Below are 12278 nucleotides of genomic sequence, written 5' to 3'. Positions count from 1 at the left end.
GTGCGAGGCCCCTTGGGGAAGAGTGACCATAATATGGTGGAATTCTGCATTAGGATGGAGAATGAAACAGTTAATTCAGAGACCATGGTCCAGAACTTAAAAGAAGGGTAACTTTGAAGGTATGAGGCGTGAATTGGCTCGGATAGATTGGCGAATGATACTTAAGGGGTTGACAGTGGATGGGCAATGGCAGACATTTAGAGACCGCATGGATGAACTACAACAATTGTACATTCCTGTCTGGCGTAAAAAATAAAAAAGGGAAGGTGGCTCAACCGTGGCTATCAAGGGAAATCAGGGATAGTATTAAAGCCAAGGAAGTGGCATACAAATTGGCCAGAAATAGCAGCGAACCCGGAGACTGGGAGAAATTTAGAACTCAGCAGAGGAGGACAAAGGGTTTGATTAGGGCAGGGAAAATAGAGTATGAGAGGAAGCTTGCAGGGAACATTAAGATGGACTGCAAAAGCTTCCATAGATATGTAAAGAGAAAAAAGTTAGTATAGACAAACATAGATCCTGTGCAGTCAGAATCAGGGGAAGTCATAACAGGGAACAAGTAATGGCAGACCAATTGAACACGTACTTTGGTTCGGTATTCACTAAGGAGGACACAAACAACCTTCTGGATATAAAAGGGGTCAGAGGTTCTAATAAGAAGGAGGAACTGAGGGAAATCCTTATTAGTCGGGAAATTGTGTTGGTGAAATTGATGGGATTGAAGGCCGATAAATCTCCAGGGCCTGATGGACTGCATCCCAGAGTACTTAAGGAGGTGGCCTTGGAAATAGCGGATGCATTGACAGTCATTTTCCAACATTCCATTGACTCTGGATCAGTTCCTATGGTAGCCAATGTAACCTCACTTTTTAAAAAAGGAGGGAGAGAGAAAACAGGGAATTATAGACCAGTCAGTCTGACATCGGTCGTGGGTAAAATGATGGAATCAATTATTAAGGATGTCATAGCAGCGCATTTGGAAAGAGGTGACATAATAGGTCCAAGTCAGCATGGATTTGTGAAAGGGAAATCATGCTTGACAAATCTTCTGGAATTTTTTGAGAATGTTCCCAGTAGAGTAGACAAGGGAGAACCAGTTGATGTGGTGTATTTGGACTTTCAGAAGGCTTTCGACAAGGTCCCACACAAGAGATTAATGTGCAAAGTTAAAGCACATGGGATTGGGGGTAGTGTGCTGACGTGGATTGAGAACTGGTTGGCAGACAGGAAGCAAAGAGTAGGAGTAAATTGCTACTTTTCAGAATGGCAGGCAGTGACTAGTGGAGCACCGCAAGGTTCTGTGCTGGGGCCCCAGCTGTTTACATTGTACATTAATGATTTAGACGAGGAGATTAAATGTAGTATCTCCAAATTTGCGGATGACACTAAGTTGGGTGGCAGTGTGAGCTGCGAGGAGGATGCTATGAGGCTGCAGAGTGACTTGGATAGGTTAGGTGAGTGGGCAAATGCATGGCAGATGAAGTATAATGTGGATAAATGTGAGGTTATCCACTTTGGTGGTAAAAACAGAGAGACAGACTATTATCTGAATTGTGACAGATTAGAAAAAGGGGAGGTGCAACGAGACCTGGATGTCATGATACATCAGTCATTGAAGGTTGGCATGCTGGTACAGCAGGCGGTTAAGAAAGCAAATGGCATGTTGGCCTTCATAGCAAGGGGATTTGAGTACAGGGGCAGGGAGGTGTTACTACAGTTGTACAGGGCCTTGGTGAGGCAACACCTGGAGTATTGTGTTCTGTTTTGGTCTCCTAACTTGAAGGACATTCTTGCTCTTGAGGGAGTGCAGTGAAGGTTCACCAGACTGATTCCCGGTATGGTGGGACTGACATATCACGAAAGAGTGGATCAACTGGGCTTGTATTCACTGGAGTTCAGAAGAATGAGAGGGGATCTCATAGAAACGTTTAAAATTCTGGCGGATTTAGACAGGTTAGATGCAGGAAGAATGTTCCGAATGTTGGGGAAGTCCAGAACCAGGGTCACAGTCTAAGGATAAGGGGTAAGCCATTTAGGACCGAGATGAGGAGAAACGTCTTCACCCAGAGAGTGGTGAACCTGTGGAATTCTCTACCACAGAAAGTTGTTGAGGCCAATTCACTAAATATATTCAAAAAGGAGTTAGATGTAGTCCTTACTACTAGGAGGATCAAGGGGTATGGTGAGAAAGCAGGAATGGGTTACTGAAGTTGCATGTTCAGCCATGAACTCATTGAATGGCAGTGCAGGCTTGAAGGGCCGAATGGCCTACTCCTGCACCTGTTTTCTATGTTTCTATGTATATTCCTGTCTGGAGTAAAATTAAAACGGGGAAGGTGGCTCAACCGTGGCTAACGAGGGAAATTAAGGATAGTGTTAAATCCAAGGAAGAGGCTTATAAATTGGCCAGAAAAAGCAGCAAACCCGAGGACTGGGAGAAATTTAGAATTCAGAAGAGGAGTACAAAGGGTTTAATTAGGAGGAGGAAATAGAATATGAGAGGAAGCTTGCTGGGAACATAAAAACTGACTGCAAAAGTTTCTATAGATATGTGAAGAGAAAAAGATTAGTGAAGACAAACGTAGGTCCCTTGCAGTCAGAATCAGGTGAATTTATAATGGGGAACAAAGAAATGACACAAATAGCCTTCCGGAAATACTAGGGGACCGAGGGTTTAGTGAGAAGGAGGAACTGAGGGAAATCCTTATTAGTCGGGAATTTGTGTTCGGGAAATTGATGGGATTGAAGGCCGATAAATCCCCGGGGCCTGATAGTCTGCATCCCAGAGTACTTTAGGAAGTGGCTCTAGAAATAGTGGATGCATTAGTGATCATTTTCCAACAGTCTATCAACTCTGGATCAGTTCCAGTGGACTGGAGGGTAGCTAATGTAGCACCACTTTTTAAAAAAGGAGGGAGAGAGCAAATAGGTAATTATAGACCGGTTAGCCTGACATCAGTAGTGGGGAAAATGTTGGAATCAATTATTAAAGACGAAATAGCAACGCATTTGGAAAGCAATGACAGGATCGGTCCAAGACAGCATGGAGTTATGAAAGGGAAATCATGCTTGACAAATATTCTAGAATTTTTTGAGGATGTAACTAGTAGAGTGGAAAAGGGAGAACCAGTAGGTGTGGTGTATTTGGATTTTCAAAGGCTTTTGACAAAGTCCCACACAAGAGATTAAAATTAAAGCAGATGGTATTTGGATTAATGTACTGACGTGGATAGAGAACTGGTTGGCAGACAGGAAGCAGAGAGTTAGGATAAATGGGTCCTTTTCAGAATGGCAGGCAGTGACTAGTGGAGTGCCGCAGGGCTCAGTGCTGGGACCCCAGCTATTTACAATATACATTAATGATTTGGATGAAGAAATTGAGTGTAATATCTCCAAGTTTGCAGATGACACTAAGCTGGGTGGCGGTGTGAGCTGTGAGGAGGATGCCAAGAGGCTGCAGGGTGACTTGAACAGGTTAGGTGAGTGGGCAAATGCATGGCAAATGTAGTACAATGTGGATAAATGTGAGGTTATCCACTTTGGTGGCAGAATATTATCTGAATGGCGGCAGATTAGGAAAAGGGGAGGTGCAGCGAGACCTGGGCGTCATGGTACATCAGTCATTGAAAGTTGGCATGCAGGTACAGCAGGCGGTGAAGAAGGCAAATGTTATGTTGGCCTTCATAGCTAGGGGATTTGAGTATAGGAGCAGGGAGGTTTTACTGCAGTTGTACAGGGCCTTGGTGAGGCCTCATCTGGAATATTGTGTTCAGTTTTGGTCTCCTAATCTGAGGAAGGACGTTCTTGCTATTGAGTGAGTGCAGCGAAGGTTCACCAGACTGATTCCCAGGATGGCAGGACTGACATATGAGGAGAGGCTGGATTGACTGGGCCTTTATTCACTGGAGTTTGGAAGGATGAGAGGGGATCTCATAGAAACATATAAAATTCTGTCGGGACTGGACAGGTTAGATGCAGGAAGAATGTTCCCAATGTTGGGGAAGTCCAGAACCAGGGGTTACAGTCTAAGGATAAGGGGTAAGCCATTTAGAACTGAGATGAGGAGAAACCTCTTCACTCAGAGTTGTTAAACTGTGGAATTCTCTACCGCAGAGAGTTGTTGAGGCCAGTTCATTGGCTATATTTGAGAGAGTTGGATATGGCCCTTATGGCTAAAGGGATCAGCGGGTATGGAGAGAAAGCAGGAAATGGGTACTGAGGTGAATGATCAGCCATGATCTTATTGAATGGTGGTGCAGGCTCGAAGGGCCGATTGTCCTCCTCATGCATCTATTTTCTATGTTTCTATGTTGGCTCGATGCTGGGGACGAGACTGTGGAGTCGTAGCCTCTCCAGTCACTTTGTATTGTAATATGTGGCCTACGAAAACCAAACTATGTGATACTCCTGACCTAACCATTTCCAACAATAATAAAATAAATTTTAAGCTTTACAATCGTCTCAAATATAAGGCAACATCATCCCTTCTGAACTTTCCAACGGGGCAGCAGAGAACAAGTTAGTTTTACGCAATTGGTTTCTGTTGTGAAATGTAACCTGAATTGAGAGTGAATGTTCTCGTGTAGCAAGTAGCTGCTCTTAGTGAATCTGTTACATTTGTATAGCATTGTGAAAACCGTTCGGAAAACAGTTTGTGTTTTGTGCGGTTGGTGCTGTAGGTTCTGTCTTGCTGCCCTCTGCTGTTGGTTTAAGATAATGTTTGTAGTTAGCACAAGCCGTTCTGTAGCCTTTAAATTGAAAACATTGGCTGGACTTTGATGCGTTGCAAATCCTTTCATAAATCCACAATCTTTTCGGTTTGAACAAAATGTCTACTGGATAGTAATACCAAAGGTTATCTGGCGTGAAGTGTGTCAGATTTTGAAAGATGAATTTGCATAAATAAAGCTGCTAAGTGGGATATGCAGGACAGTTAAATAATCAGCATGTAGCTGTAGGTTTGTTTCAACTAAACTGTTGAGCCATTAACAAGATTTTCTTCAATAGCAAGTCAATAGTTGGTCAATCTGCAATATAAATGAAGGTTCAAGGAGCTGTTCTGTAGTGCAAATATAACTTTAGTTTTCACCCATCATTAGGATTCCCTGCTCCCTGCGCGTCATTCCCTGAGCAAGAGCATTCCCGGCTCCCTGCACTGCACGGCATTCCCTGAGAGAATTCCCTGCTCCCTGCACTGCACGGCATTCCCTGAGCAAGAGCATTCCCTGCTCCCTGCACTGCACGGCACTCCCTGAGCAAGAGCATTCCCTGCTCCCTGCACTGCACGACATTCCCTGAGAGCGTTCCCGGCTCCCTGCACTGCATGGCATTCCCTGAGAGCGTTCTCGGCTCCCTGCACTGCATGGCATTCCCTGAGAGCGTTCCCTGCTCCTTGCACGGCATTCCCTGAGCATGCTCCCTGCACTGCGCGGCATTCCGAGACCCGTCTACTGTGCCTCGGTTCCCTGTCCTTTCTCCATAACTATTTACAATTCTCTTTCTCAAAACTTTTTTTTTTACATATAGCTTTATCAACTCGTGCTCCGACTTTTACCGATGGTACATCTGGCGCTCAAGCCTTTTACATCCACAGTTTTATCGTTTAGTGTATATTTGCTCTGATTATTTCTCTCAAAATATATCCCCTCAATTTTGCACCATGAAGTGATCCATTCAGTTTGGTGCAGTTTGATGATGGTAATCGAGGTTCACTGTATGGAATGGATGTTGGTGCTCTATATTAATGTGTGATGGCATCTGCGCCGAAGGACTGACTGTTCTAATGTGGTCACTGCAAGTTCAGCAAAATAACTTGAGATTGCAGATAAGTCTTCACCAGTGCCTAATGTACTTGAGACCTCTGCAGCTTGTGTAGAATGTAGTTATGGTTTACACCACTAGATGTTGCAGTTAGTAATGAGAAAATGTCCTGAGGAGAAGAAAAAATCTTTTATAAATGCAACATTAGAGTTGCTAAAATGGTAGCTTTGACAACTGTGGAGATAAATCTGCCACCTTTTGTATCATAACCCTGGAAATGAAGAGGTTTAAGGCTGTGTTGGACTTTGTAAGACAGGCAATCTGCATGAATGTCAGGATTATAAATTCTACTCTGGTTAAGCTGTAAGCTGAATTTTTTAATACTGTACCATGTTTCACATTTGTGTGAATCATAGAACGGTTACAGCACAGAAGGAGCCGATTCGGTCCGTCGAACCCATGCCTGCTCTCTGCAAGAGCACCTCAGCCAGTCCCATTCCCCCGCCCATGCCTGGTGGTTCGGCAATTATTTTTCCTTCAGGTACCTATCCAACTCCCTTTTGAAAGCCACGATTGAGTCTGCCTCCACCCTTTCAGGCAGCGTATTCCAGATCCTAACCACTCACTGCATAAAAAAAAAGTTTACCCTCCTGTCGTCTTTGGTTCTTCTAATCACTTTAAATCTGTGTCCTCTGGTTCCCGACCCTTCCACCAATGGGAACAGTTTCTTTCTATCTACTCTGTCCAGACCCTTCATGATTTTGAACACCTCGATCAAATCTCCTCTCAACCGTCTCTGCTCCAAGGAGAACAACCCCAGCTTCTCCAGTCTATCCACGTAACTGAAGTCCCTCATCCCTGGAACCATTCTTGTAAATCTCTCTCTGCTCCCTCTCTAAGGCCTTCACATCCTTCCTAAAGTTGGACACAATACTCCAGTTGAGGCTGAACCAGTGTTTTATACAGGTCCATCATAACTTCCTCACTTTTGTACACTCTGCCTCTATTTATGAAGCCCAGGAGCCCGTCGGCTTTTTTAACGGCTTTCTCAACCTGCCCTGCCACCTTCAACAATTTGTGCACATATACCCCCAGGTCTCTCTGTTCATGCACCCCCTTTAGGATTTGACCCTGTAGTTTATATTTCCTCAGCTCGTTCTTCCTGCCAAAATGTATCACTTCGCACTTCTCCATTAAATTCCATCTGCCACGTGTCCGCCCATTCCAACAGCCAGTATGTCTTCCTGAAGCCCATCACTCTCCTCCTCACTGTTCACTATACTTCCAAGTTTTGTGTCCTCTGCAATTGTTGAAATTGTGTCCTGTACACCCAATTCTAAGTCATTAATACATATTAAAAAAAGTAGTGGTCCCAGTACCGACCCCTGGGGAACACCACTGTATACCTTCCTCTGGTCCAAAAAACAACCGTTCACCCCTACTCTCTGTTTCCTGTCACTGAGGCAATTCCCTCTCCATGCTGCCACTGTCCCTTTTATTCCATGGGCTTCAACTTTGCTGCAAGCCTATTATGTGGCACTTTGTTGAATGACTTTTGGGGCGGGGGGGGTGGGGGTGGAAATTGGCCAGGGAAATTCTAAACATGGTCACCAGAGATGTATGAAATGTATGGTATGGTACATTGTTGGAGTATCATGTTATGAAGCAGTTGCTCTGTTTTTCCCCTAGGATTCAGCACTGGAGTTCAAAGATTGCGCAGAGCGGACTGACCTCATGGTAAGAAAGTTTACTGTTTCTGCTTGGAAATGTTACTTCAGTTGCTGTTAATTATTGGTGTCCACAGATGGAGTTTCACCTTCAGGGTCCCTCTTGATCATCGCAGATCAGCTTCAACATCCATTTTTCAGTCTTTGCCGATACTGATATTTAAACGGTGGGAGTTGCAAAATCCGCATGGTGTAAGGTAGCCGAATTTAAAATCTTCAAACTGGCTATTGAAAATTATGCATCAATGATCACCCACAACCTTGAAAGCAGCTCCCTCACCCCTGAAAAAAATCCTCTGGACATCACCATTTCATTGCATTATAAAATGCCGACAACAGTAATGTTATTTATGTAGCGAAAACTGATACCAAAATGACATTGATTTTTCTATTTACTCTGGAGTGTCTGTTTCCAACATTTTTAATATGATCCATAAATACTAAGCTTCCAATGCGCAGCACTTCCCAATTGCAGTGATGTTTGCTCTGAAATGCATTTTAAATAAAGTGTGCCGGCCTGAAGCACTTTGAAATTTCCCGATTTTCTGAGAGACCTGGAGTGTAAATGGGGCTTTTGCAGACTATAAATAACATGGAAACACTGCTGGGTGAAGCCCTACATAGAAACTTGGAAATTATCGCACATGCAGAGGCATTCAACCAATTGAGCATGTGCTTGTGCTGGCTGTTGTCTGGAGCCATCTACTTTAGCCCATTTTCCTGTCCTCTATCCTTTTATATCCTGTTTCAAATCTTTATCCAATTCTCTTTTAAATTATTATAATTCTGCCTCAATAGCCACTTATGGTAAAGCATTCTATATTGTAATATTTCTTTTCATTCTGCTAGTCATCTTGAATATATGCCCCTTTGTTACAGACTCACTGACCAGTGGAAACATTTCACTATTTACCCTCTCAAAACCTTTTAGAATTTTGAAAACCTCTTATGACCCCTGATTAATCTTCTCTGTCTCCGTGCAAAAAGCTGTGATTTTTCAAGCCTTTCTTCATATGAAACCACTCATTCCTGGCAGCGTTGGCCTTATTGTGGAATATTCATGTAAACGTCAAGCCCTTTAGTCTCGGGCAATGGTGAGCAAGTTTATCGAGTGAGTAGATCAGGAAGATCCCAGGCTCTGTGCGGAATCAGCTGATCTCCGGTAGAGTGGTAGTACGGGGCGCTGCAAATGGCCCCAGCGATCAGGGAGGGGAAAATCATCGGGGTTCTTGCTTGTAAACACAATCCAGTGACCTCTGCTGGAACTATATGTGTGAGGCCAGATTCAGGCTTGACTGCTGTCCAACATTTAACCCTCAACCACTATCACTGAAATACACGGTGGTCACTTACCTCATTGCGGTTTGTGGGACCTTGCTGTGTGCAAGTTGGCTGCAGTGTTATGACTGATTACATTTCAAACTTCTTCATTGGCTGCGAGCACTTTGGGATGTCCTGAGGCCAAGAAAAAATGCGCTATATAAATGCAAGTTCTTTTTTTTACAAAACAAGATCTTCTGTATGAAGGGGACTAAAGAAAAACTACATTTATTTCATGTTTTTTTGTTCACCCATCTAAAGGTATTATAACTCTTAAAGCACCGTTTGGGTTTGAAACCCTATTGCCCCTTCCAACAGCTAGAACAGACTCCGTAAATAAGCTCCACTCCACATGGCCCTCCGGGAGACACGATTTTGAACACTCAGTCCAGAGTTACTGGCTGTCCGATTTTGCAATAACATCTGGATCTTCCAGCAATTCAAGTACATAAAGATTACACTGCGGACTGGATTGTTAGCAGTGAAATGACTACGATGTTAATAAACGTTGAATCGAAACCTGGCGATATAATACACACAAGGCAATGTTGTTATACACGAGCTGATCATGGTGACGTGGAGCAAGTTGGAGAGCAGAAATGTAAAACTAAGCTCACTGGTCCTCACGGGAAGTGGGAGTTTCCCCGTTTAATATGCTGAGCTGTGACAGCAGCTGCTCGTTTTCCCCAGGGGACAAGTTCCAGGCAGAAGGCTGGGGCAGATTTTTATAAATTTTTATTCAATTTGAAATTCCAAATAAATCAAACATCAGGATTTTTTAAGGAACTAATTTTCAGAACTTGCCATTCATGATCTGTGTATAAGTCCCACCCGTTCCATCCAGTGGTGCATTCTGGGAACTGTAGTCTGGCAGTATGACAGTGATGTCATTTGCTTCCAACTCGTTCTTTTCCTCTTGCTCATTCTCGTTTCTTTCCTCCCTCCCCCATTCTCCCCTGCATGCCTCATTCTCCCCACTCCATACCATCTGTCTCCCCGCCACTACTCTCTCTCTCTCTCTCTCTTCCCCATCCCTCTTCCCTCCCCCCACCCCCCAACCCTCTTCCCCCTCCATCCCTCTTCCCTCCCCCCCACCACATCCCTCTTCCCTTCCCTTCCCCCCATCCCTCATCCCTTCCCTTCCCCCCATCCCTCTTCCCTTCCCTTCCCCCCCATCCCTCTTCCCTTCCCTTCCCCCCCATCCCTCTTCCCTTCCCCGCCACATCCCTCTTCCCTCCCCCTCCCCAATCCCTCTTCCCTCCCCCTCCCCAATCCCTCTTCCCTCCCCCTCCCCAATCCCTCTTCCCTCCCCCTCCCCAATCCCTCTTCCCTCCCCCTCCCCAATCCCTCTTCCCTCCCCCTCCCCAATCCCTCTTCCCTCCCCCTCCCCAATCCCTCTTCCCTCCCCCTCCCCAATCCCTCTTTCCCTCCCCCTCCCCAATCCCTCTTCCCTCCCCCTCCCCAATCCCTCTTCCCTCCCCCTCCCCAATCCCTCTTCCCTCCCTCCCAATCCCTCTTCCCTCCCCCTCCCCAATCCCTCTTCCCTCCCCCTCCCCAATCCCTCTTCCCTCCCCCCAATCCCTCTTCCCTCCCCCCAATCCCTCTTCCCTCCCCCCAATCCCTCTTCCCTCCCCCCAATCCCTCTTCCCTCCTCCCCAATCCCTCTTCCCTCCCCCCAATCCCTCTTCCCTCCCCCCAATCCCTCTTCCCTCCCCCCAATCCCTCTTCCCTCCCCCCAATCCCTCTTCCCTCCCCCCAATCCCTCTTCCCTCCCCCCAATCCCTCTTCCCTCCCCCCAATCCCTCTTCCCTCCCCCCAATCCCTCTTCCCTCCCCCCAATCCCTCTTCCCTCCCCCCAATCCCTCTTCCCTCCCCCTCCCCAATCCCTCTTCCCTCCCCCTCCCCAATCCCTCTTCCCTCCCCCTCCCCAATCCCTCTTCCCTCCCCCTCCCCAATCCCTCTTCCCTCCCCCTCCCCTATCCCTCTTCCCTCCCCCTCACCAATCCCTCTTCCCTCCCCCTCCCCAATCCCTCTTCCCTCCCCAATCCCTCTTCCCTCCCCTTCCCCAATCCCTCTTTCCTCCCCCCATCCCTCTTTCCTCCCCCCAATCCCTCTTTCCTCCCCCCAATCCCTCTTCCCTCCCCCCAATCCCTCCCCCCAATCACTCTTCCCTCCCCCCAATCCCTCTTCCCTCCCCCCAATCCCTCCCCCCAATCACTCTTCCCTCCCCCCAATCCCTCTTCCCTCCCCCCAATCCCTCTTCCCTCCCCCCAATCCCTCTTCCCTCCCCCCAATCCCTCTTCCCTCCCCCCAATCCCTCTTCCCTCCCCCCAATCCCTCTTCCCTCCCCCCAATCCCTCTTCCCTCCCCCCATTCTCTTCCTCCCCCCAATCCCTCTTCCCTCCCCCCATCCCCTCTTCCCTCCCCCACCCTCTCCCCCTCCCCAATCCCTCTTCCTCCTCCCCAATCCCTCCCCCCATCCCTCTTCCTCCTCCCAATCCCTCTTCCCTCCTCCCCAATCCCTCTTCCCTCCCCCCAATCCCTCTTCCCTCTCCCCCAATCCCTCTTCCCTCCCCCCAATCCCTCTTCCCTCCCCCCAATCCCTCTTCCTCCCCCCAATCCCTCTTCCCTCCCCCAATCCCTCTTCCCTCCCCCCAATCCCTCTTCCCTCCCCCCAATCCCTCTTCCCTCCCCCCAATTCCTCTCCCTCCCCCCAATCCCTCTTCCCTCCCCCCAATCCCTCTTCCCTCCCCCAATCCCTCTTCCCTCCCCCCAATCCCTCTTCCCTCCCCCCATCCTCTTCCCTCCCCCCAATCCCTCTTCCCTTCCCCCCAATCCCTCTTCCCCCCCAATCCCTCTTCCCGCCCCCCATCCCTCTTCCCGCCCCCCCCAATCCCTCTTCCCCTCCCTCTTCCCGCCCCCCATCCCGCTTCCCGCCCCCCCAATCCCTCTGCCCCCCCATCCCTCTCCGCCCCCCCATCCCTCTTCCTGCCCCCATCCCTCGCCTGCCCCCTCCATCCCTCTGCCTGCCCCCCCCATCCCTCTGCCCCCCCATCCCCTCTGCCTGCCCCCCCATCCCTCTGCCTGCCCCCCATCCCTCTGCCTGCCCCCCCATCCCTCTGCCTGCCCCCCCATCCCTCTGCCTGCCCCCCCATCCCTCTGCCTGCCCCCCCCATCCCTCTGCCTGCCCCCCCATCCCTCTGCCTGCCCCCCCATCCCTCTGCCTGCCCCCCATCCCTCTGCCCTGCCCCCCCATCCCTCTGCCTGCCCCCCCATCCCTCTGCCTGCCCCCCCATCCCTCTGCCTGCCCCCCCATCCCTCTGCCTGCCCCCCCATCCCTCTGCCTGCCCCCCCATCCCTCTGCCTGCCCCCCATCCCTCTGCCTGCCCCCCATCCCTCTGCCTGCCCCCCCATCCCTCTGCTGCCCCCCCATCCCCTCTGCCTGCCCCCCCATCCCTCTGCCTGCCCCCC

The 12278-nt window shown here is 48.5% G+C and overlaps 1 protein-coding gene across 12 annotated transcripts in view; it reads left to right on the top strand.

Moving 5' to 3' along the window:
- The window catches only part of LOC139230104 (RNA binding protein fox-1 homolog 1-like), a 342858-nt gene that overhangs the window by 136449 nt on the left and 194131 nt on the right, over positions 1-12278 (top strand). For all 12 annotated transcript variants that reach the window (XM_070861932.1, XM_070861929.1, XM_070861939.1 and 9 more), the window contains one exon: positions 7450-7497. In XM_070861932.1, coding sequence (XP_070718033.1) covers positions 7450-7497 — 48 coding nt within the window. The remainder of the gene's footprint in view (positions 1-7449; positions 7498-12278) is intronic.

The sequence above is a fragment of the Pristiophorus japonicus genome, chromosome 19 (genome assembly GCF_044704955.1).
Source record: "Pristiophorus japonicus isolate sPriJap1 chromosome 19, sPriJap1.hap1, whole genome shotgun sequence".
Classification (NCBI taxonomy): Eukaryota; Metazoa; Chordata; class Chondrichthyes; family Pristiophoridae; genus Pristiophorus; species Pristiophorus japonicus.
This window is presented reverse-complemented; position numbering and strand designations above follow the sequence as displayed.